Source organism: Hemitrygon akajei, chromosome 1 (genome assembly GCF_048418815.1).
Source record: "Hemitrygon akajei chromosome 1, sHemAka1.3, whole genome shotgun sequence".
Classification (NCBI taxonomy): Eukaryota; Metazoa; Chordata; class Chondrichthyes; order Myliobatiformes; family Dasyatidae; genus Hemitrygon; species Hemitrygon akajei.
In genome coordinates, this window is record NC_133124.1 from 104,345,515 (window position 1) to 104,371,406 (window position 25,892).

At 39.8% G+C, this 25,892-nt stretch overlaps 1 protein-coding gene across 2 annotated transcripts in view; it reads left to right on the forward strand.

The window, feature by feature from the left end:
* Nucleotides 1-400: 400 nt before the first annotated feature.
* Nucleotides 401-25,892, forward strand: part of LOC140729213 (serine/threonine-protein kinase OSR1-like) — a 138,030-nt gene continuing 112,538 nt past the window's right edge. The window contains exon 1 of one of the 2 annotated variants that reach the window (XM_073048740.1): nt 401-730. In XM_073048740.1, the coding sequence (XP_072904841.1) occupies nt 661-730 (70 nt within the window). In that variant the 5' untranslated portion in view covers nt 401-660. The remainder of the gene's footprint in view (nt 731-25,892) is intronic. The other variant, XM_073048733.1, reaches the window with a different exon arrangement.

Below are 25,892 nucleotides of genomic sequence, written 5' to 3' on the forward strand. Positions count from 1 at the left end.
AGCTCTGTTATCTACGGTGGGGGGAAACCACAATTAAGGAAGGAAGGCATCTCAGAAACACTGCTGTAGAAAGTGTCACTTGAATAGAAATGATGCAGCCAAAGAAACTGGCAGAATGGATTGGAGCCCTCATAGGAAGCAGGATGGTAGGAGGTACCGATGGTTATTGCAGCTAGGTGGGCGAGAAAGGTTAAACTCACGACTCAGTCGCATTCACGCCGGCTGGTGCCTCCACGTGACCAGACGAACGCAAAGCCAAAACCGCCGACGCTCCCTGGCGTGGCCCCGGCGCCACGCACGCTCTCGGCCGAGTCATCGCGTCGCAGCCACGACGCTGACGGACACTCTGTTATCCAATGGAGGCCGGACAAGGGAGAGGGGCGGGAGCCCAGGGCGTCGAATGAAAGCCGGAAAAAGGAGGTGGAGCTTGTGCTTGTGGCCGGGAGGCATGGTAACTCGGCTGCTGGTAAAGTTTGGGGTTTGGGAGTACTTGTGTCTCTGAGCGAAAGAGGGAAGTGGGGGTGATCCATCAGCGCCAGGCCCGTGGCCTTCCCTTCAGCACGGAGACGAAGAGAAATAAAGGCTGGGCCGCGTATTGTAATAGACATAGTACAGAGTGTGGTGGGAAACCCAGACGGTGTAGCTCCATTCACTGCGACAATGTCCGATGACCCTAGCTCCCTGCCCTGGTCAATCCAGAGGGAGGATTATGAGCTCAAGGAGGTCATTGGTAAGTTGTTTAATAAGCGATTTCGTTTTTGTTTGTTCATAAAAAATGACTGACCGGTTGGACTGTCTGAATGGGATGTAGTTGCAGACACCCGGAGCAGGCCTGCGGGCACCCTGCAGAAGTAATGTAATAAATTATTGGAAGAGGGGTTTGAAGTTGTAGTGTGTTTTTGCATTTTTATTTATACATTTTACGTGTTGTTTGAAACATTTTAATTTCTGTGGGGAAATAAATCTCCAAAGAATGAAAAGAATGGCTGTTATTAAAGGTAAAGGCCTACTGTGACTGGCCTTTTTTTGTTGTTTAATAATTTATTCGCTTGTTAAATGGAAGGGGACTATTGTAACGTGATGGGTTTGAGAATGGATGAATAAAACCGATATTTTACTTTCATATTAAATGTACAGATCATACACACTGGGATGTGTTAAGTGTCAAGCACAATAAAGGAATAATGTAGTTCCTCGCATTAGAATATATAAATCGCCTTTAACGAGGCGCTTGATATGCCACGTTTTTAAATCAGCTGATTAACTCTTGAAGCAGCAAATGTCTGCAAGTCAATGATCAGGCCATTTTGTGAAACGATGATGTACACATTGTGTTATATCTTGTAGGAATTAAGATGACATGCGTGCAACATTCTTTAACTTCATTGGTTGCATTGTATTTTTAACAAGATTATTTCCTAGTGATTGCAAAGATTGCAGCATTTATAAAAATCTGAACTACGAGTTAATTGAAGCAAAGTCACTTTCTTCGATTCAAACTGTATTTGTTAATGAAAAATACTTTACAACAGTACTGTTAAGGAGGTGGGATGTTCATTCTTGAATAACTTGGCCGTCATTCCGCAGTGTTAACTTGAAAAGAATTAGGGATGTGGTGGCCTGAACTAATTGGGGTCATACTTGGCACACTGTGTTGATCTTGTCTCTGGCCATTGGGGAAATAAGCTTAATAACATTGTACCCAGAGATTTTGACTGGGCTGAATTCTTATCTATATTGAAGTCATGCCAGGGGAACATGACAAGAAATAGCATTTTTTTTTTATTCTGACATTCAGATCTTTGATTATGTTGCTCAGTAATGATATGCCAGTTTATGAACTTGCGCAGCTATATTTTTATAAATTGAAATAACCAGGGTGACTAGTACTACCAAGGAGAGCAAGACTGTATAGAGGTCTAGAATTACTGTTCATGCAGTAACTTACACAAATAGTTATAGTGCTTGACACTGTACTGGTTCTAACATTTTCCTGTGGAGGACAATCCTGCAAATTGCAATTCTTTCATTAATAATCTATTACCTAAAGTTATTTAGCTTTTAAGTAATAGATTAGCTTTACTTTAGATATTTGAATAATGAATATACATTTTGTAATTGGTATTTAGGTTGTGTGCTGATATTTTTAGCTGTATACATGTGAAGACTCATCATTTACTGCTTCTAGCAAATGACTGTATAATGCAACATATCAAATTATAGAACTGTTAATTAAAATTCACCACTGCTTTTTATAAATGCAGAATAATGGGCACCAAAATGAGTAATTGAAAGCCAATTCACTTAGTACTTTAGCATTAATTTTCTCAGTAACAATATAAACTAATGTATGGCTATAATTTAAAGCAAGATCAACTTGCATTTAAAATACTTTAACAGGTCTTTTAAACATCAAAGCTGTTCACATAACAATAAATTGTTTTTGAGTGTAGTGATTGTTACCTAATTCAATGCAATGATATCTTCAGCTGATGTGTTGTACAGAGACTCCTGTCGATTTTGGTTCTTGAGGTGTATTGTTGATGTTCAATGGCAATAAGGTCTGCAGTTGAAATGGCCATCATTCTCATATTCTCAAAATAGACTGTTTTCTTTTTTTTTTGCTTTTTGACTGAGATTTATCGCTGATCATCCTTTGACCTGACTGCAATCTTTGACATAATTGGCCACGTATTTCACCTTTTATCTCTTAGTAGTGATTCAATTGGCTGACATTGCATTTGCCTGCTTCAGTACTTTATCCATCTAGTCATTGCCAAACAAACACCTGTATAAGCTTCTCTTCCTGCTCCTGTATTAGTACTTTTAAGGAGTCTTTTTGTATTGACCCAATTTTACCCCCATCTTCATCCCTATTCTTTCCTATCTACCAACTGTCCCAATGATGTGTGGCTCTAGCTTGCCTGTGGGGATCAAGGGAACTGTAATTTATTCTAAAATTACCAGACTACTTGAGCACCACGTAGACCAGGTGAACACAACTATCTCATTGAATAATGGGAAGGCCCCTGTTAATTTTGGTCCCTGCCAAAAAAAAATCCTCTCACTAATTAGAGACATCTCTCCGTATCTGGAATAGTTGCACTACACTGTTCACACATTGTTATATTTGACCCCCGATGGGCTTAAGGCCATATATTCATGCATCCTGCATCTGAGTCTCACGTTGCTTCTTTCTATTCCTGAAACATCACAATACTCTGCTTCGGTATCAGATAATTGGCTGCTATTCTCACAATATTTGTTACCTCCTAGAGTTAATGGTCTTTGCCTGAGTGCCTTTTCTATTCTATCCTGGATAAGCTTGACAAAGCAAAATAAATTAAAGGTATCCTGACTTGGACCAGATTTTGTTTACTTTCAATATTGGGTCCTGGTTGGACAAAGTATTTTTAATTTTTGTATTTGTTTATAAATGTCTCAATGAACTGGTTTCCTCCTGTCTCTGTAATCTCCTTCAGCCTCAATTCTGAGAAATCTAAATTCGCCCCCCCATTCTGATTTTGAGCAATTTTAATTTTATTGTTCCACCATTAGCTGCAGAGCCTTCAGCTTACTCTGTTTAACTTCTAGAACTTTGCTTCTCTACTTCTGCTCACTCATATTCAAAGCCTTAATCAAAAGGATATCTATTCCAGCATTTAACACAGCTTGTTTTTTAACTATAATTTTTTGTTTGTGCTCTGTTGTTGGTGCAGAGTTGCTGCCCTGTTTACTGACTGACAGCTGACATGTTTCAAAAGTCATGCACACAGTAAAAAACACTTAGTAGGCCTATAATCTCTTTAGCTCATATTTGTTATAAAAGCAGTAATTTATTGTTCCCAATGTTTGCTCATGCTGGTTTTTAACCTTTCTCAACATCTATAGTATTTTTGTTGTGTTTTTTAAAAAAATTATTCTATTATGTAACTAAGTTCATTTAAGTATTCTTACTCAATTGGGAAATTGAGAGTAATGCTTGTGTGCAAGAATAATCTTTATTCTACAGAAACTTGGAGTTATGTTGTTTATTAAAACTCAAGTGTGCACTTATTCAAAAAATGTTTTGCCACATTGAGCAGTTGAGACAGAAACCACTGCACCTGAAAGCAGCAGTTAAAGTAGTGGAGGATGAGGCTTTAGAGAGTGGATGAAATTGGTATTGTTATAACAATAAACTAGCATATGACTAGCAGAGTCATCAAAACCTCATTGGTTTCCATCTAGTTAAAAATAGTAATCTAGTGATCAGATTGTTCATTTTCACTAAACAGATCCAATGGTATATGTTATGGAGTGCTTTCTCTTTTCTGAATTATTGAATCATTTCACTTCTGGAAGTATTTATAATTCTCTGTGGCTGAAGTATGTTGTTTATTTAAGTAAGATATACATGGCCTGGTGCTGTGCCTGCCTTGGGTTTCACTGCGTAATATTGGTCTTATGATTGCATTCCTTGTCGATACTGAATGCCCTTTTGAAGCTCTTGATGTAGGCCTGCATTTCCTGAATACTATTTCCTAACAACTTACAATGCTGGACATTTATATGGTGTTAGAGTGGTGTATGCAGCTATTGTTCATTTTGTAAACTACAAGTCCTGCTTCTGAGTTTTGGATTTTTTTGTATTAGATTAAAAAAGATCAAATGAGAGAGTTTAAAATTTGGTGTAGTGCCATTTCATGATGCATTTACCTCTGCCTGTTTCTCCAGCCCAAAGACCTTAGTAGTAGATTATATTATTTATTTATAGTGATCAACTGAATGACATAGGATGTCCATTTAGGCTTTTCTGTTTTAATTCTATTGCAAAGTTGGTTAAGTGGGACAGTTCTGCAGTATGGCTTTTTTCTTAACTTATTAAGGTGGTGGACTTGGAAAAAATTTTTATTTGCTAGTACTATTCAGTAATATGATACTGTGTCAAGCCCAACTTTCTAGTAAAGATCTGCACAGGCCAATGATAATCTTAAGGGCTAGGTAATAAATGGTGACCTTGCAGGGCAAACCTAGACCTGGAAAACAAATCTATACACCTCCCAATTTCATAAGTGATCTCTAATCAGGTCCACTGTAATATCTTAAGGTCCCTATTTCCTGAAAAGCATGATGCTCAGAATACTGGGAAAGAAACTTAACCAGTGGCTTATAAATGTTTACTGTGAATTTCTTGTTTATTTAGTCAATAATCTAGTTTGCAAAACTAAGTGCAATGCAAGAGTACTGGAAGAACTCGGAAGGTCAGGCAACATCTACGGAGGGAGGTAGACTGTCAATATTTTGAGCTGACCCCCTTCAGGTCTGGATAGAAGGGGGGAGTAGCCAGTTTAAGAAGGTGATGGGAAGGGATGAAGTAAAAACTGGCAGATGGTAGATGGGTCTAGGGGATGGGAAAATGTAAGAAGCTGGAAGGTAATGGGTAGCAGTGACAAAAGGCTGAAGGAGGAGGAATCTTGTAGGAGAGGACAGTGGAACATGGAATAAAAAAGTGTGTGTGGAGCAGAATCTGTGGAAATAATGTATGGATGATGGATCCACTGAGAGGATGAGGAGGGGAAGGAGATGGAGTGATAGTCAGTGGTGTAAGGAAATAAAGGGGGGGGGGGACAAAGGATTGTTTACTGGGAGTTAGAGAAGCCAATATTTGTGCTCTGAGGTTAGAGATGACCAAGGTGGAATGAGAGATGCTGTTCCTGTGTCTAGCATCCTCCCCTCACACTGGCACAATTATCAGACATGTCAGGAATGGCAAGTGGAATTAATATGGTAGACCACTGTGACATCTCATCTGGTGTGGTGGACAGAACCACATGAAATTATTTCCCCCCAATCTGTGTTGCATCTCGCTGATGTAAATCCTTGGGTGAATCGAAAATTATGTATTCATATGCTTTCTTACTTGCCCTTTTAAGTTAGTTTGTCGGCTTAAGTGTCTTTGAGCTGCATCCACAGAACTTTTTTGCTCTTGTAGCCACTGCAAATTATTTCCGATTATGCTACTTGTTTATTCCGTTCCTCTTAAAATATGATCAGTTCCCATTGTCAGTTTTTTGCCCATTGTATGTTAGTATTCTCTTAATCTGCTGCTATGCTCGTTATTACTATGTCAAATTTTATACAGTTGTATATTTTAAAATTGGGCTATCAATATCCAAATGAAAGATACTTTTTAAATAAGCAGCACAATAATTGTACTACTGGTCCTTGGAGGTCCCACAGCATACACATTGCCATGAGAGAGAGAGAGAGAAATATTCTCTACAGTTGTCTCAAATGTATGTTTTATTAACTTTTTATTCCCATAAATCCATTATCCTATGTCATTTGAAACCCTTTGTATCCATTTGTAGAACCTTGATTGGCAGTTTTTGTTATATAAAGTAATTCAGACAGTAAATAAAGTAAATAAATCAGTGCTGGTGTATCCTTAATAACATTTGTTTGGCCATATAAGGATTAAATTTGATTTTGACAGCCATAAGTCATAGATCTTGCATTACCAGCATAGGTTGACTTCTCTTTACTTGATTTCTACCTTTTTTCTGAACAGGCATGTTACATTTGTAGTGGTGTTTCCCAAGGGTCTGTATGGACCACTTCTGTACGCACCAAATGGCAGTGATTTGGTTGGATTTGTTGCCAAGTTTATGGACGATGTGAAGATAAATGGAGGGGCAGGTAGCGTTGGAGGCCAGGAGACTGCAGAGGGACTTAGACATATTAGGAAAATGGGCAAAGAAATGACAGATGGAAGTGTAGACTATTTTCTAAACAGGGAGTGAAAATCAGAAACCAGAGGTGTAAAGGGATTTGGGAGTTCCCATTCAGGATTCCCTAAAGGTTAACTAGCAGGTTTAGTCAGTGGTAAGGAAGGCAAGTGCAATGTTCATGTTCATTTCCAGGACCAGAATATAAAAGCAAGGATGTAATGCTGGGGCAGACCACACTTAGAATTTAGAGAGCAGTTTGGAGCCCCTTATCTAAGAAAGGATGTGCCTGCATTGGAGGGTGACCAGAGAAAGTTCATAGGAATGATCTTGGGAAAGGTTGACATTTGAGGAGCATTTAATGGCTATGGGCCAGTACTTTCTGAAGTTTAGAAGAATTGGGGGGGGGGGATCTCATTGAAAGCTATTGAATATTAAAAACCTGGAGTGTTGGACATGGAGGGAATGTTTCCCTTTAGTGGGGGAATGTAGGACCACAGTGCACAGCCTCAGAATATAAGGACAGACATCCCTTTAGGATAGAGATGAGGAGGAAGAACTTTAGCCAGAGGGTGGTGAATCTGTGGAATTCATTGTTACATACAGCTGTGGAGGCCAAGTCATTGGGTATCCTTGAAGCAGAGATGGGTAGGTTCTTGATTAGTAGGGGTGTCAAAGGTTATGGAGTGAAGGTAGGAGAATCGGATTGAGAGGGGTAATAAATTAGTCATGATCGAAAGGAGCAGACTCAGTGGGCCAAATGGCCTAATTCTGCTCTGTGTTATTGTATAATTCTTCCAGTAAAACTGACCAGTATTTTTAAAGAAAATGAATTCATTGTGCAGAAATGTAATAACAATATCTAAATTTACCAATTTTATCTTTTGATAAAGATTATTGTGATTAGTTTAGTCATAAATTATGAATTGGTATTTAAGTGGACAATTTGCGTTCTCTTGTTTTTTTTTTAAAAAAATGGACTGGATTTTGGATTGTGAGCATGGTGCCTGTTCAGTTTTTAAAAAAAAAAGATGCTGCATCATTGCAGTATAATATTGATTAATCTTCATTAGGCTTCCTTGACTAACTGAGTCGCTCACAGGCTACTTCTGATGTACTTGTCTAAAGAAAAGACATAAATGTACAGAATTTTTAGAAAAAGATATTCAAAGTTAATGTAATTTTGTCCTATTAATAGTGAAGTAATTCTGGGAATGTAATGTTTCGGCTAATTTTAGCAGTGTCATTCTGGAGTCTTGCAATAGTTTTGGGAAAGGTACCCAAGTCTTCTGTTAGAAGTGTGAAGGTAAATTGTAAAGTAGCGGATGATAATGATGTAAGAAATATCCCATTACCCAGAATGTAATTTGCATGATTTACTTACAGAAGCCATGAAAGCAAACTTATGAGGTTGCCTTTAGATAAACCTTGTTCTGTTAGGGCATCATTTTCATTTTTTTTCCAACAGCAATGTACTTCTGGCTAAATCATTGATACTAATTTTAACAATGCAGTAGATTCTTGGGTGCAAAATCTTCAAGTTTACTAAGGAAGGTACATGTTTTTGCATAATTCCCTAATCTGCTTTTTTGTGTAGAGCCTTGCTTAATGCATTTTCCAATCATTAAGGTTACTGCAGTAAGGAAAGGCTTGATGCCAGCTTTAGGTTGAACATAATAGCATATCAATAAGTTAACAGATGAGTCATGCAGATATACACTGATCTGGAGGTTTAGAAGAATGCAGAAAATGTAAAACCTGAGTAAGTCTTCGAGATTATATCTTTGAAGAAAATTAACATTTCAATTTGATAACCTGTTATCAGGATGTTTTAAGTCCTTAAACTGAAGCTTTAATCCTATTTCTTCACCGATATTTATATAATTATTTACTTACTAACTTAGCAATGCAGCACAGAACAGGCCATTCTGACCCAGCAACCACCAGCAAACCCGATTAACCTATCACGGGACAATCTACAATGATCAATCTACCCAGTGAGCCTTTTGTTGGGCTGTGGGAGGAAACTGGAGGATCGGGGGGGGGAACACGTATTTGACAGGGAGAGTGTACAGAGATCCCTTGCAGGACTGCATTGAAGTTGAACTCCAAGCTCCAGAACGCCGCAATCTGTAATAGTATCATACTAACCACCACAGTTCCGTGGTGGTTGATGCTGAGTTTTAACTATTTCTAGCATTTTTGACACATTTCTGGTGCATAGATATGCCATTTGGCTTATCCAGTCTATGTTGGTATTTATGCTGTACTTGAGGCTTCTCCCAACTTGTCTAAATATCAGTGAGAGCCTGTATTCCATTTCCCTTTTTAAGACTCCTTCACTGTTTCTTCACACTTTATTTCAAAGGGAATTTATTTTGGATATCTGCCATCTGTAATATTTTGCTTTCAAATTACTGATTTGGAAGTTAAAGTTCTAATTCAAGTAAGAAAGCTAGAGAATTTCAAATGAAATTTTAAAAGTATTTATTTCAGGGGTAAAAAATGCCGCTGTTGATCATGATAACTATTGTCAAAAAAGTCGGCCAATTTTCCTTAGTCTGGCTTTTAGTGCTCTCCATTGTAGAGAGATCATTGTTTGGGAAGTGTTGTTAGAGGTGACCTGGGAAAGTGCATTTTGATGCATTCTTTGTTGAAGAAATGAGTATTTAAAATGGTGTATGGTTGTCAGTCAAACAGGGTGCTTTATCACAATCTTCATTAGTGCAGTGGAGCTGCTGTTATTAGGGTAGGTATGGGTTTTTGATCATGCTTGTTTTGACTTGAGCTTTGCAAATGGTAACATAGCTTTTGGGGCACCTAGAGATTCCCTTACTGCAGAGCAGCCAATCCCTGACTTTCTCTTGTAGCAACTTTTGTGTCATTGGTCCAATTGATTTTCTGGTCGGTGATGGCCTTTAAGATGGTATAATTGGAGATCTGCTGATGATAATACTATTGGATAACATTTGGTTCTTTTGTTTTCAGTATTACTTTTGATGTACCAGCCCATACTTGTCTAAGTCATTCTACTTGCAGCACAGCATTTCATTTTCTGAAGAGTTGTCATTCAGATTAAGTAATAATAATAGACTGGTATTATGGAACAAAAATAACTGGAACAGTTAAAGGTGGCCCAAAAATACTCCCCAGGAACTGCTGGACTAATATCCTGCAGTTCAGTTTCTTAACTTAAAGGGGCTATAATCCATCTTTCTGTGCAAGGAATAACCACACCCATCGGAGAATTATCTCTTGATGTCTTCCATTTTATGCGACTGATTGGTGCCACACTCACTTGAATGTAAGAATTATGAAACAAAATTTGGAAATCTCAATTCCTAAATTTTCTCTCAATTGCAAGTGTTGATTTTTTTTTACCTATAGTCTTGGAGTGAAGTAGGACAACTGTTTGTGATGGGTCTCATCTCAAAACCAGTTATTTCTTTTAAAAACTGCCCTCACTATAAAATCTCTTGTACTTTTTTTTAACTCTGAACTCAATTTTAACAGAAGCTGCCTTCTGCAATTGGCAGTCTCAAATATCAAGCCAAAATTTGTGAACTGAACTCTTGATTTGCTTTGAGAAATGATAAACTGTAGCACATAGAATTAGATTATCAAATGTTGCCATGATATCAAGGGTATTTTTATTCACTTGTCCCCTTAAGTTAAATTCTTTGATCAATGTTTGGACCAACTATAATAAGATCTGCAACCACATGAAACTCTTAACTTAGGCTACATCCACACTAGACCGGATAATTTTGAAAACGCCGGTTTTGCGTAAAAACTATAGACGTCCACACTATGCGTATTTGGAAATATCTCTATCCACACTGAAATGGAGATTTCGGCGAATCTCCTGATCCTCCACATGCGCAGGACACATCTACCGAAAACGAGCGACATGTTTGGTGTCGAATCTCGCCGTAAAAGTGCGCGTTTGTGTAGTTACAGACTAGAAAAACTTAAAACGCGGACAGCTGTTGGCTTTTGTGCAAGAGAACTTAAAAGTTTTTTTTAAAAAAACCAAACACTGGAGTGTATGGAGGCAACCGACAGGGAGTTCACGGACAGATTGACCCGGCTGACGACGAACATTGAAAAACTGACTAACTCTGTTGCATTAATAAAGCACTTTGTTATATGTATAAAACATGTCTGCATCAGTGTTATCTTGTATTTCCATACAACGTTACATTAGGCTGTCAGAGAAGTATTTGCATAAATAGGTAAACCACCTTCATACGAGCAAAGACAGAAAACCGGGCAAAGTCAGTACAGTATACTTATTTATTCAGTAAGTTATGGGTCAAAGTATTTAGTGAGTACATTTCTAACTCTTCTGGCTTCAGTCTCGTTGCCCGTCCGTTCTGAAATTGTTAGGTTGCGTTCAAGAAAACAATGAAATAGCGCGCTGCTGTCTGATAGCGTTTTCAAAAGTCCCCAGTTACTCCATCCACACTGATCTGCCCGAGCAGTGTTTTCAAAAATACCCACCCTGGAAAGCGTTTCTGAAAAGCTCCAGTTTCGGGGGACGAAAATGCCGTTTTAGTGTGGACAAAGGGTAAAAATAAGAGAAAAAGCTTCGGTTACAGATTTATGCGGCGTAGTGTGGATGTAGCCTTAATGCATAGGTTATTGGCAATTGGCTAATGTCTCTGGAGAGCATTGTTCATGATCTCTTCTATCATCTTGGTTGAGGAAAGTTTTTGAAGGGTAATTAGTTTAAATTTATCCTGCTTTTTACACATAGCCCATAAGCATGTAAATTTTCATGTCAGGTAATGTCAAGAAACATTATTCTTAAACAGCTTGGCTAAAGGCACAGTTAATTACAAGGTGCAGGTCTTATGTGCTCCATATTCTTATCTACCCATATTCTCTGCTATATTGTGTGCCTTTGCACATTTGTTAACGAGAGTAAATTGAAATGGTTGAAGGCTGTCTTCCATGATGCTGTATATCTCAACAGAAAGCTGAGATAGATTATCCACTTGGTAATTTCAAATGGACATAACTGCAAACCCAAGAGGTTTGTCTTTAATATTTGCATAGTGGACTCTGCCATCTTGAAGATGGAATCAGTCATTTCCCAATACCTGCCCCTCCCCCAAGCTATTGGCAGTTTAGTTGGCCTTTACTATTCAGTGTGGCAGGACTCCAGAGTTTTAATTTGGTCAGGTGGTTGTGGGACCTAAGTTTCTACCTATTGTATGCTGTTTAGTTTTCATGTAGTTCCATGTTGTGCAGAAAATTAAAATATATATCTGATACTGCTCCATGCATGCCAGTTTGAATTCCTCTGAGCCAATGTTAATCCCATTACTTAATTGTAGAACCTTCCAGTGGCTCACAAGAAGTTTCAACAATTGGTGGGCAAAGCTGCCCAATGCCTCACTGACACCAGCCTATCCGCCATCAAGGACATACAGGTATATACAGAAAGGTGCCGGAAAAGGGCCCATTGTAACATCATGAATGATCTCACCCACCCTGATCATGAATTGTTTGTCCCACTCCCATAAGACATAGGAACAGAATTGGGTCATTCAGCCCATCGAGCCTGCTCCACTATTCCATCTTGGATGATCCGAGATCCCACTCAACCCCATTCACCTGCCTTCTCATCATATCCTTTGATGCCCTGACCAATCAGGAAACTATCAACTTTGGCCTTAAGTATATTAAGGGAATTGGTCTCCACTGTATTCTGTGATACAGCATTCCACTCTCACTCAAATAAATTCCTGCTGATCTCTGTTCTAAAAGGTTGCCACTCAAGTTTGAGGCTGTGCCCTCTAATTCTGGACACACCCACCATAGGAAACATTCCCTCCACATCCACCCTATCTAGTCCTTTCAACATTCGGTAAATCTCAATCAATGAGATGTTCTCCTCTTCTCCCCTTCCCCCCCCCACATTCTTCTAAATTCTAGTGAGTACAGACCCAAAGCTGATAAACACTCCTCGTATGTTAAGCCCTTCATTCCTGGAATCATCCTTGTGAATCTTTGGACTCTCCAATGACAGCACATCCTTTCTGAGAAATGGGGCCCAGAGCTGTTGCCAGTACTCCAAGTGCAGCTTGACTAGTGTCTTATAAAGCCTCAGCATTATCTCCTTGCTTTTATATTCTATTGCTTTTGCTGCCTTCTGACTCGACCTGTGAATTAGCCTTCTGGGAGTCTTTCAAGAGGACCCCTAAATCTCTCTGCACCTCTAACGTTTTTAAAACTTTTCCCCATTTAGATAATCTGCACTATTGTTCCTTTTATCAAAATGCATTATCATATAATTCCCAACATACTTCCATCTGCTTTTTTTGCCCTTTCTTCCAATTTGTCTAAGTCCTGCTGAAATTGCATTGCTTCCTCAGCACTATCATCATCTGCAAAGTTTGTCACAAAGCCATCAATTCCACTATCTGAACAATTGACAAAAAAAGTGAAAAGTAGCGGTCCCAATACTAACCCCCTGAGGAACACTACTAGTCACTGGCAGCCAACCAGAAAACCAGCTGTCTATCAGCCATTCCTCTATCCATGCCTGTATCTTTCCTGTAACGCCATAGGATTTCATCCTGTTAAGCAGCCTCAAGTGTGGCACCTTATCAAATGTCTTCTGATCCAAGTAAATGACATCCACTGCCTCTCCTTTGTCCACCCTGCAATTACTTTTTTGAAGAACTCTTCAACAGATTTGTCAAGCTAGATTTCTCTTTACAGAAGACATGCTGACTTTGATTTCCTCTATCATCAGCCTTTATGTACCCTGAAATCTATTCCTAATAATAGACTCCAACACTTTCCTAACCATAGATGTTAGACTAACTAGTCTATAATTCCCTTTCTTTTACCTTCCTCCCTTAAAGAGTAGAATGACATTTGGAATCTTCCAATCCAATCAAAGATGTATTTGTTTCTTCTGTGCCTCTCATACAATTGAAAGTCACTGCTGGATACCAAGAACATCAAGTTCTGCAGGGCTATTCCATCAGTGAGTTGCTCAATAATGTAGCTGGACTTGTCATGAACTTTTGGATGGCGTGCAGTGAAAGTGATTGTCTTGGATATTTTTATTGTGATTGAAAGACTTGTATAAAAGGGACGAGTTGCACTTGATTCTTCAAGTACTTCATTTGTTCCTACCTGCCTATACCTGCTATGAACCTCTCTTCCTTCCCCCCCCCCCCCCCCCAACACCGCCATTACAATAGGGTCTTTTAAAAGCCACTTAGATAGGTACATGGAGTGTAGAAAAATAGAGGGCTATGCGCTAGGAAATTCTAGGTAGTCTCTAGAGCAGGTTACATGGTCGACACAACATTATAAATTTCTATGTTCTATAACCAGGGCCTCAATATCTCTCAAACCAAGGTTCCCTCAGCCTGTTATCCTTCCCTTTTAATCTGACAGGCACATGCAAGCTTTGTGCTCTCAAAATTTTCACTTTTGAAGACCTCCCACTTACCAAGCATGCCTTTGCCAGAAAACAACCTGTTCCAATCCACACTTGCTGGATCCTTTTTTATATGCCAACAAAATTGGCCTTTCTCTAAATTCGAATCTCAACCCAAGGACAAGACATATCCTTTTCCATAATTACCTTGAAACTAAAGGCATCCAAAGTCTTCCCCTATGCAAGCTTCTGTCACCTGCCTTTTCCAGTTCCTTAATAGGACATTAAGTATTGCACACTCTTTCATTGGGTCTTCTATGTACTGATTAAGGAAACTGCCCTGGACACATTTGACAAACTCTATCCCATCTAGTCCTTTTATAGTATGGGAGACCCAGTCAATACCTACTATTACAATTTTGTTTCTTGCAACAGGCTGCAAGCTCTCTACAAATTTTTTAAATCTTATGTACTGTTGGGTGGTCTATAAAATAGCCCCATTAACATGGCCATACTGTTCTCATTCCTTAGTTCCACCTAAAATGTCTCACGAGCCAAGTTCTCCAGTCTGTTTTGACTAAGCATTGCTATGACATTTTCCCTGACTAGTAACATCACCCCTCTTTCTTTAGTCCCTCTAAAACAACAGAACCCCAGAATATTGAGCTGCCTTCCTGCAACCAAGTCGCAGTAATAGCAACAATATCATAATTCTATGCATTGATCCATGCCCTGAGCTTATCTTCCTTTCCTATGTTACTTGAATTGAAATATACACAGCTCAGAACAATAGTCCTACCTCGCTCAACATTTTGTTATCTGTTTTTGAGGTCTTAACAACATCTGTCTCCACAACCACTCTACTATCTGTTCTGGCACTGGGTTCCCACCCCCCTGCAACTCTAGTTTAAATCCCCTATCCCTGTGCGGTACTAGCAAACCTTCCCACTGGGATATTAGTCCCCCTCTAGTCTAAGGGCAAGCTGTCTCTTCAGTACAGATCCCATCTTCCCTGGAAGAAAGCCACTCAATGATCCAAAATCTGAAGTCCTGCCTCCTACACCAGCTCCTTAGCCCAGTGTTAAACTGGTTATTAAACTGTATATTTGATGCACCATCAATAACTCTCGGAGACGGGAGGCAAAAGATAGGCTTTTATTAGCTGCAAACGTGACCACAACATCTTGGAGACTGAGGGAGGAGCAGTGCCTCCAATCATCTTTATACAGGGGTCTGTGGGAGGAGCCACAGGAGCAGTCAGCAGAGGGGTGTGTCCAGACAGATATACACATAGTTTACCACAATATTCATGTGTGGTTGAAAGATAATTACACTTGAACTTGTATTGTCAGTTCTACTAGATCTCCCCTGTGGGTGGGGCAAGATATACTTAGTGATTGTGATAGAATACAGCATACTTTTGGTAAGGTAGAATTCTGAGTATTTCACATTTTGTACAACTAAGTGACTTCTCAGTTAGGATTTAAGGATAGTGATTTGGAGTTGGATATAAGCCATGCCAGAAAGTGTTATCCAACCTAATAGGACATTAATGAACCAGATGGAATTTGTATCAATTTAAAAGTCATAACCATTGAGGTTTGAACAGGGGCCTGGGTTATTCAGGCATTTGGCTTGCTATGAGGTCTGTATTTGAAACATAAAAGGAGGGTGATCTTGTTGAAACAGTTAAGATTCTAAGGAACAACAAAGCTGGTGTTAAGGTGGTAGGTCAGGCACTGCACTGATGAAGAGGCTCAAACTGAAAGATTAACTGTTGACTTATCTCCGTAAGTGCTGCCTGACTTTGTTTGAATTCCTCCAGATTCCAGAATCTCTATTGTCCCCAAGATCCTAAGGAGTTTTGACCAGATAGAAGTCAAGATGTTTGCTTCTAGGAAGGTATTAAATGATCAGACTTTGTTTTAAGATACTATAAGGAGCTGCTCATTTAAAACCAAGGTATGTAAGACTTCCTTCAGAAGGTTTCGAATCTCTGGAATACCCTGCTGCAGTGAGTTATGGAGGTAGATACATTTTTGAAAGATTGAGTTATTGAAGGCCATGAGATTGGGATAAAGGAAAGAATTGAAGCTACATAGATCAGCCATGGTCATGTTAATAATGGGGCTGGCTTGAGGGACTAGATGTATCACTCACTCTTCATTCCTGTTTTCTTGGGTGTTATGTTAACTGCTCTACCATTGTATCTGAAGTAGGATTATACATTATTCTTAGTTCCTTTAAAGATTGTTTTTAAAAAGTCTTTGCTGCACTTAATCACAAATGTGATCACTCTTAAAACTGCCTTTAGAAGTTTTTTATGCTGTAGTTGTACTAACTTCCCCTTTTTATTTGTCTGCTTCCATCTCTCATCCACTTTCCTGTCTCCTAACTCTACCCCTACTGGACATTTGCTCTCCATTCTTCCTTGGTCTGTTAATCACCCACTGGCCCCAGTCTCACCACTCCCTTTTTTATTCTGGCTATTTTCCCCTATTTACTATTAGTCCTGCAGCAGAATTTAATTTGAAACTCAATAATTATTTTTCCCTCAAGATGCTGCTTTACTCACTGAGTTCCTGCAGCAGATTATTGCTCTTGATTTCTGTGTCTTGAGCTAGTTTAACACTACATCTCCTTCTAGAAGTAAACTATTAGATTTTGCCAATTCTGTTCAAGAAGAAAAAAGGTTGTTCAAAAAATAAAGGCAACAAAGTGAAACTATCTACATTCTCTATTAATTACTCTTCCACTTCTGAAGATTATCCTTCACCTCAAATGTAATGCAAAGCAGGATATGATAGTTGAAGTAGAATTCTGTAGTCATTTCCTATTAATATGGCACTTGTAGTGCATTGAGGTTAATATTTACAGTGCCTTTGTGTAATCAACTACATACAGAGCTTATGCAAATAGGTTGGAACTGGTACACTAGTCCATTTATGTGCTTTAACAACTCCACCCTAACGCTGACTAAGTAGGAAGATTGCATGAAGTATATGCCACTTGTATCAAGGTACTGATATTCATTATTTTTACTAAGATTGCCCTCAATCTTGACTAATATAAAGACCCCTGCTTTGCAGAACTTTGCATTGTTAAGTGTCTCCATCCTGCAATTAGGTATTAGCTAAATGGTGGTTAAGGCACTTTCTTGCAACACTGATTTAACAGATAATCTTTGCTAACTTTATGTAAAGCCTGCATTTTAATCATATGCCTCATTTTCCCCCCTGGGGTGAGCGATCTGCTGATGGTTAGTTTGGTTGTCCTGTAAAGACAGACTTAATCTTGCATGTAGCAACATAATAGTGGGGGGCCTTTGAGCAGAAGTTAACACCAGAAGCATATTCTCACAGCAGGAAGGAAGAATAACCAAATCTAGTTAAAGGGTCTTGATTCTGATATATTAATTCTAATTCTCTTTCCATGGACAGTGTTTCCAGCATTTTCTAATTTTTCATTTGCTGTTTTGATTTTCATCCAAATCTAGAATTCCCTTTGACTGAGATGTACTGGTTAAATAAATTGAGGCTGGTAAATATTAGGGTCATAATATCATAAAGAACCAGCTGAATACAGAAAGTTAAGAGTCCAGAAAAAGAAACAATTGTATGAAAATTCAGAGGATAATGCCAAAATCTGAAAACCTTTTATGAATGTATTACAAAAATTAGTCAAAAGGAGAGTTGAGTAATAGAAAGGAAAACTTGTGGAGGTAGAGGGCATGAAATTGAGCAATTTTCACTTGGATAGAGAACTATTTTTAAATTTATGAAATGTAGGTGTTGGCAAGGCTCAATTCGTTTCTCTGACCTCGATTTGACTAAATTACAGGGAGCAGGCCATTCAACCCATGAAACGCCACACTTGATGCCAATTTGCACTAAATGTTGATGTTCTCCTCTGTATCACCCAGTTCCCTCCATCGCTTTCATCTTCATGTGTCTATCCAAAAGCCTCTCAAACTCCACTGAACTGCCTAATTCCACTACTACCCCAGATAACTAATTCCAGGCACCTACCACTCCATGATTTTTAAACATAGTAAAAACTTGACAATGTTTTCAAACTCCCCACTGCCACCATCCTGAAAAGCATGCCCTTGGGTGTTTGTTGCTAACCTGGGGGGAGAATATTTTTTCTATATCCTATCCATACTTCTCATAATTTCAGAAACTTCTACCAGGTGTTTCTTAGATTCTTTTCAGAGGAAAACAAACCAATTTCACCCAGACTTATAGCTCATGCTCTCTAATCCAGGTAGCATCTTAGTAAACATTTTCTGCACCTTCTCCAGTCTCAACATCCTTACATAATTGTGCAACCAAAACTACAACCAATAGCCAGTCTTTCCATAATTGAACTCCTCACATTTGTCCAGATTAAACTCCATCTACCACTTATCTGCCCATGTCTGTAACTGATGTGTATCCTGCTGTATTGTTTGATAGTCCTTTGCACCATCCACAACTCCTTCAATCTTAGTGTTATCTGCAAATTTGTTATGCTATCTGTCTCCATTTTCATCCAAATTACTCATATATATCACAAAGGTCTAGTACATATCCTTGTAGAACACTACTGGTCACAGAGTTCCAGCCAAAACAAGGAAACAACCTCCCAATCACAAGAGAAAAATCTACAGATGCTGGAAGTAATGCTGGCATTACTGGAAGTCTGAGAAATTAATGTACATGCCATCAGGCTGGAGGCTACCCAGACGGAATATAAGGTGTTGCTCCTCCAACTTGGGTGTGACCTTAACACGACAGTAGAGGAGGCCATGGATTGACTTATTGGAATGGAAAGTTGAATTAAAATGGGTGGCTACTGGGAGATTCCACATTTTCTGGCAGGTGGCGCATAGGTGCTCCGCGAAGATATCTACATCAGGTCTCACTGATGTACAGAAGGTGGCACTGGGAGCACCAGACATAGTAGATGACCCCAACAGACTCGCAAGTGAAGAGTTGCTTCACCTGGAAGCACTGTTTGGGGCCCTTAGTGGTAGTGAGGGAGTAGGTGTAGCACTTGTTCCACTTGCAAGGATAAGTGCCAGGAGAGAGATCAGTGGGATGGGATGAGTAGTCAAGGGAGTCACATTGGGAGCGATCCCTGCAGAAAATGGGGGGAAGGGGACGTTGTGTGTGGTGGTATGATCCAGTTGGAGATGGCAGAAGTTACAGGAATTGTATGCTGAAAGTGGAGGCTCTTGGAGTGGTAGATTAGGGCAAGAGAAACCCTATCCCTGTTAGTAGGATGGCGGGAGGAAGAAGTGAGAGCAGATTGCGCAAAATGCATGATATGCAGTTGAGGGCAGCATTGATGGTGAAGGAAGAGAAGCTCTTTCTTTGAAGGAGGTCATGTCCTTCATTCTGGAATGAAAAGCCTCGTCCTGAGAGCGGATGCAATGGAGACTGAGGAATTGAGAGAAGGGGGATGGTGTTTTTACATGAAACAGGGTGGGAGTCCAGTTAGGGGTGAGAGTCCATGGGTTTGTAATAGACATCAGTAGATAAGATAAGTAGATTAGAGATGGAGACAGATTGAGAAGAGAGAGGGAAGGAGGTATCAGAATGGACCAGGTAAATTTGAAGGCAGGGTGGAAGTTAGAGACATGGTTGATGAAGTCGATGAGCTCAGCACGGGTGCAGGAAGCAGAATCAATGCACTCGTCAGTATAGCATAGGATAAGTGCGAGATGGCCACCAGTGTAGGCTTGGAACATGGTCTGTTCCACGTAGTTGACAAAAAGGCAGGCACAGCTGGGATCTATACGAGTGCCCGTGGCTACACCTTTTTATAAAGAAAGTGTTGGAGCCAAAGGAGAAATTGAGCGAGGTCAAGTTCTGGTAAACTGGGGAGAATGGTGGTGGAGGGGAACTCATTGGGTCTGGTGTCCAGAAAGAAATGGAGAGCTTTGAGACCTTCCTGGTGAGGAATGGATGTGCATAGGGACTGAACATCCATGATGGGTGTCAGGGAAAAGATCCAGAGCATGTGAAGTGTCACGGATATAGGTAGGAAGGGACTGAACTAGGGTGGATAAAACAGTTGAGGTATGCAGATATGAGTTCAGTGGGGCAGAAACAAGCTGAAACAATGGGTCTACCTGGACAGGCAGGTTTATGGATCTTGGGAAGGAGGTAGAAATGGAAAGGGGGGTGTGGGAACTGAGGTTTGTGGCAATGGATGGGAGATCCCCAGAGCTAATATGGTCGGTGATAGTGTGCAGAAACAATGACTTAGTGCTCCCCTAGTGGAGTCCTGTTTGAGGGGTCCGTAAGAGGAGGTGTCTGAGAGTTGTTGCCTGACCTCAGCAAGGTAGAGGTGAGTACAGTAGACTACTATGGCACCCCCTTATCTGTGGGTTTGATGGTGAGGTTGGAAATGGTACGACGGGAGTGGAGAGCAGAGCATTCAGAAGGAGTGAGGTTGGAACTGGAGAGAGTGTTGAAGTTGAGACGAATGATGTCCTGTCGGCAGTTGGCAATTAAAAAGATCCAGAGCAGGCAGAAGACCTGAGCGAAATGTCCAGAAAGAGGAGGGTTGAAGATGGGAGAAGGGGTCATCGGTACGGGTTGGGGAGTCCTTGCCAAAGAAATAGTCTCGGAGATGGAGGCGACAGGAAAAAAAGCTCAGCATCCTGATGTACGCAGAACTTACTGAGGTGTGGGCACAGGGGGACTGGACTCTCTGATGGTGGTGTCTGAAAAGAAGATGCTGTCCAAGTTGCATGCAATCTTGCTCAATGTCTCCCATCCACTCCATAATGTACTGGTTAGGCACAGGAGTACATTCAGCCAGAGACTCATTCTACCGAGATGCAACACTGAGCGTCATAGGACGTCATTCCTGCCTGTGGCCATCAAACTTTACGACTCCTCCCTCGGAGTGTCAGATACCCTGTGCCAATAGGCTGGTCCTGGACTTATTTCCAGTTGGCATGATTAACTTATTATTATTTAATTATTTATGGTTTTATATTGCTATATTTCTACACTATTCTTGGTTGATGCGACTAACAAAACCCAGTTTCCCTTGGGATCAATAAAGTATGTCTATCTGTCAAAGGTGAGGACCTTACTGAGGACAAAATGTTCTGCTTCAGAGAAGGGATGGTGAAGACCTGCCATGGATGAGAGCTGGAATCAGTTCCATCCCTTCTGTGTCTTCTATGGGAGAGCCAATTCTGAATCTGAACTTGCATTTCACCCTGGATCCCAAGCATCTGTCTTCTGAATCAACCTACCATGAAGACCTTGGCAGCTGACTTACTAAAGTCCATGGCTATAATGTACTCTCTTCAAGCTCCTTTGTCATTTCTTCAAAAGAAACTCATTCAAGTTTGTAAGACATATGACCAGCAATGTAGAAAGCCTTGTTGACTATCCCTAAGCAGGCTATGTCTTTACAAAAGTGCATTAATCCTTGTCTCTCAGTATCCTCTCCCATCGCTTCCCTACCACTGATGGGAGGTTTACTGGCCTATAATTACTCGGATTTGCTAGGTCTTTCTCAAAGAATAATTAAAAGTCAAAAGATGTTGATTCTGTGTGTGGTGATTCACACGCAGATCTGACCAGCTTAGTTTATCAGCTGTCCTTACCTAGAAGACATCAGTGGAGCAAAATTTTATTTAGTTCAATCTAATTGTTTTATCAACAGATTCTTTCTACTTAGTTACAGGTTTAAAGAATTAAATTTCAATTTCCCTGTAACTATGAGTTGGAATGACTTTGCATCAGTAATTTCAATTGATAACCCAGAGGACCCCTTCCTCTTCTTGTTATACTACACATTTTATTGACTTTTAGATGTTCATTAGACATTGTCGTTATTCACTTTTTACATCTCAAAAAAATTCAGTTAAACTTCTCATCTACCAAAATAGCTTTTTCTTTGAAGAATAAAAATTGGTGGAAGTCTGCAGTTAATGAAAAGTCGATAATACATGTACTGACTGAGAAACTATTGTTTTCCAAAAGGCAGGGAACTGTAAAGGGTATCTCTTAGAATTTAATAGTAAACTGGCATGGCATGTAAATCACAATTTCAGACCATGCTGGCGTAGTAAGCTTGTGGAAGGTAGCAAAGTCAGGTGGAAACTTGGTAAAGTGAGCAGGAAAATACCATTGATTTATAATAAGAAAACATAGTGATGCTTTTTGGAGGAAGGATATGGATTATTATAAGAAATGATATAAAGTTGAAGTATAGATAGAAAGAAACCTGAGAGTGCATTTTAAGGGAAGCAGTATACTTGGAAAAGGACTAGATTTGATCACAAATCAGGCAGTGGTCTGCATGACTTTTCATCTGAAACTTGCAGGGAAAGGAGATTGTGGTTCCACTGTGGTTAATCAAACAGACTGCTATTTATTTGGCAAATTGCCTTGTTACCAAATTGTCTCAAACAAGCACCATGACTTTAAGTTTGCAGTGAAGAAAGCCTTTTGGATCTTCCATGCATGATTAGCTTATTGGGATACGAAATGCTGTCCTCATCATTGCTGCATTGGAAATCAGGTGCCCATTTCCTTGGATAGTGCTTTTTGCAGGAAGGACTTTGATGAGATGCAAAGGTTTAAGGGCATTGCACTATCCCTAAGGGCACTTGTACTATTATCAATGCCACGATAGCTATCCAGTAGTATTACAGAGCAAGGTATTTTCCACGACTGACAGTGATAAGTGGCACACTCGAGTCCAGGTATACACTGTCACTAGTCTAGGGCCCTTCTGCCATTGTGAGCAAATTGAATTGAATTGACTCTATTTCTTACATCCGTCACATACATGAGGAGTAACAATCTTTGTGTTACATCTCCGTCTAAATGTGCAATCGTAGTAATTTATAACAAATAGAACAGTGTAACATAGAGTACATTCAAATCAGCGTGAGTTCATCAGTCTGATGGCCTGGTGGAAGAATCTGTCCTGGAGCCTGTTGGTCCTGGCTTTAATGCTGCAGTACCATTTTCCAGATCATAGCACATGGAATAGATTGTGGTTGGGGTGGCTTGAGTCCCCAATGATCTTATGGGCCCTTTTTACACAGCTGTCTTTGTAAATGTCCTGAATAGTGGGAAGTTCACATCTACAGATGCACTGGGCTGTCTGCACCACTCTCTGCAGAGTCCTGTGACTGAGGGAAGTACAGTTCCCATACCAGGCAGTGATGTAGCCAGTCAGGATGCTCTCAGTCATGCCGTATAGAAAGTTCTTAAGATTTGGGGGCCCATACGAAACTTCCTCAGTCATCAGAGGTAAGGGAGGCAGCATTTGTTGTGCCTTTTTTACCACACAGCCGATATGTACAGACCATGTGAGATTCTCAGAGATGTTATGCCGAGGAATTTAAAGCTGTTCACCCTCTCAACCCCAGATCCATTGATGTCAGTAAGGGCTACCCTGTCTCCATTCCTTATGTAGTCCATAACCAGCTCCTTAGTTTTTGCGACATTGAGGGAGAGGTTGTTTTCTTGACACCACTGTGTCAGGGTGATGACTTCTCTGTAGGCTACCTCATTATTATTTGAGACTTGGCCAATCATTGTAGTGTCATCATCAAATTTAATTAGCAGATTGAAGCTGTGGGTGGTGGCATAGTCATGGGTATACAGGAGAGGACTTAGTACACAGCCCTGAGGAGCTTCTCTGTTGAGTCAGAGGGGCAGAGGTGAGGAAGCCCACTCTTACCACCTGCTGGTGATCTGACAGGAAGTCCAGGATCTGGCTGCACAAGGCAGGGTGAAGGCCAAGCTTCTTGACGGCATTGTATTGTTTAATTGGGTACAACATGAATTATTGACTTAAATAGTTTCTATTGCACGTTTGATTTTTTTTATCAAGGTTTTGAAATTTAAACAAAGGACAATCTTAGTTTTATAAAAGACAGTATCAACTAAACTAAAAGCTGTGCTAAGTTTTGATAAAAATGCTGTTTAAGTGAGGGCTGAATTTTTCTTCTGAAGAATGTCAATGTGTTTTGATTTCGGAGATCTATTAATGATTTCATTCGAAAGTTCCATGATGAATTGTCAATTTCCATTCTGCCTTTGCTTTATTCATCTGATTCTTCTCTTTCTTGGAAACATAACCAATATCCAGTGTGAGTACATGAACCCCCATAGCTGCAACTACCCTGTTTAATATTACGATTGCAACCTCTTCCTAGTTTTGACAATCACTGCCACAACAGGAGTGGTGCTGTCTCATTCAGTGCTGTTTTTTGTTATCAGCCATGGTTTTCCTTCCTCTTGGTTAACTGGGTCTCAATCAATTCCACTTTGCATCTTGTGCTTCTCTCTTCTCTCACCATATTAGGATAGGAATCCACTGTCCTTCCACCTCACCAACATTCACTTACAAAGATAACAAGTCCAATGTCTTATGGAAATATGAAACAGAATATTTTTCTTTCGTCTAGATGACCAAAGACAAAAGTGTTAATCTAATATTCTGTACTAAGTTAAAATGGACTAACTCGTTGACTGCTAATCAAGCGAGGCCTCTATGGTATTTATAACTCTGTTCCTCGCTAGATAATGAACTGATTCAAGTAGCAGGTTAAGCCAGTTTTGTGACATTATTCAACACATTTAATACTGCCCATGAAATGGGATTCTTGCAGATTTTGTTTCAAACCATGAGGTATTTTGTACAAAATGAAATGTATAAATAATAAACAACCCCCCCCAAGTGTTGGTCAAAACAAGACCTAAGCGGACATTAAACAATCATGGTGTGATTTTAAAATAGCTAGCTCTAATTTATACAATTAGAGAAGTAATGCTCATTGATTTCTGATGCTAATGAATGCCTTTACTATGAATCCTTCTGTGCAATCATCAATCATTGTTTAACAATTGCACATCCCCAAGGTTTCCCTCAATTGCCTTTTAATTGGGATTGATATCTTAATTGAGCTAAGCATAATTGTATCCTTCAGTATATTAAAATTCCCAGCATTCAAGGCTGCATTTAGATTTTTGGCCAATTTTCTAATAGATTATTGAGTTGGGTCATTTGCTGTTTCATCTGGTGCTTATCATTCAAGTCCATCTATAACCTGGAGTAGATGAGGTGCGGTGGGGGGGGAAGTTGGTGGAGAATGGGATGATGTTGGTGGCAACATTAGGTTATCCAAGCTGACCTTGTATTGCACTCCACATTACTCATCAATTGGTGATGTTCAGGGAATATTTTGCTCATGTTTCTTCTGTTTCACATGATTGGTATGTTTCTTGAGGTGAGGATTAGGCTTGTCCTTGCACCCAAACTGGGACGTAGCCGAGAAAAGTCTGGAGTTAACATAAATAAAAATAGGAAATGCTGCAAACACTCCATGCGTCAGGCAGCCTTTGTGAAAAGGGAAATGGAGTTTGTTTCTTCTCGGTGACCCTTTATAAAACAAGTTCTGACAAACTTATTGTTTTCTTTATATTTCAAATTTTCAGCATCTGTAGTGTCTTTTGAATTTCATTTGTCAGAGCTTTCATGTCAATTAAGGGGGGGGGTGGAAACAATGAGTTATACTATAAATAAGTGGGGCCAAACAATCTTTACTTTTTTGTTCAAAATTCACCTCCCCAACCCTCGTGTGATTTCACCTGATCCTAACCTTAGCCAGAGACCTCAGGAATGGTTAGAATCTCACTAGTTTATACGCCTCCCACCTCTCAATATTGTAGTTTGATGGCAGAATAATGAGGGTTACCTGCTGATTCAAAGAATGGGAAGTTCTGGTTCCCAGCATGGTGATAGAA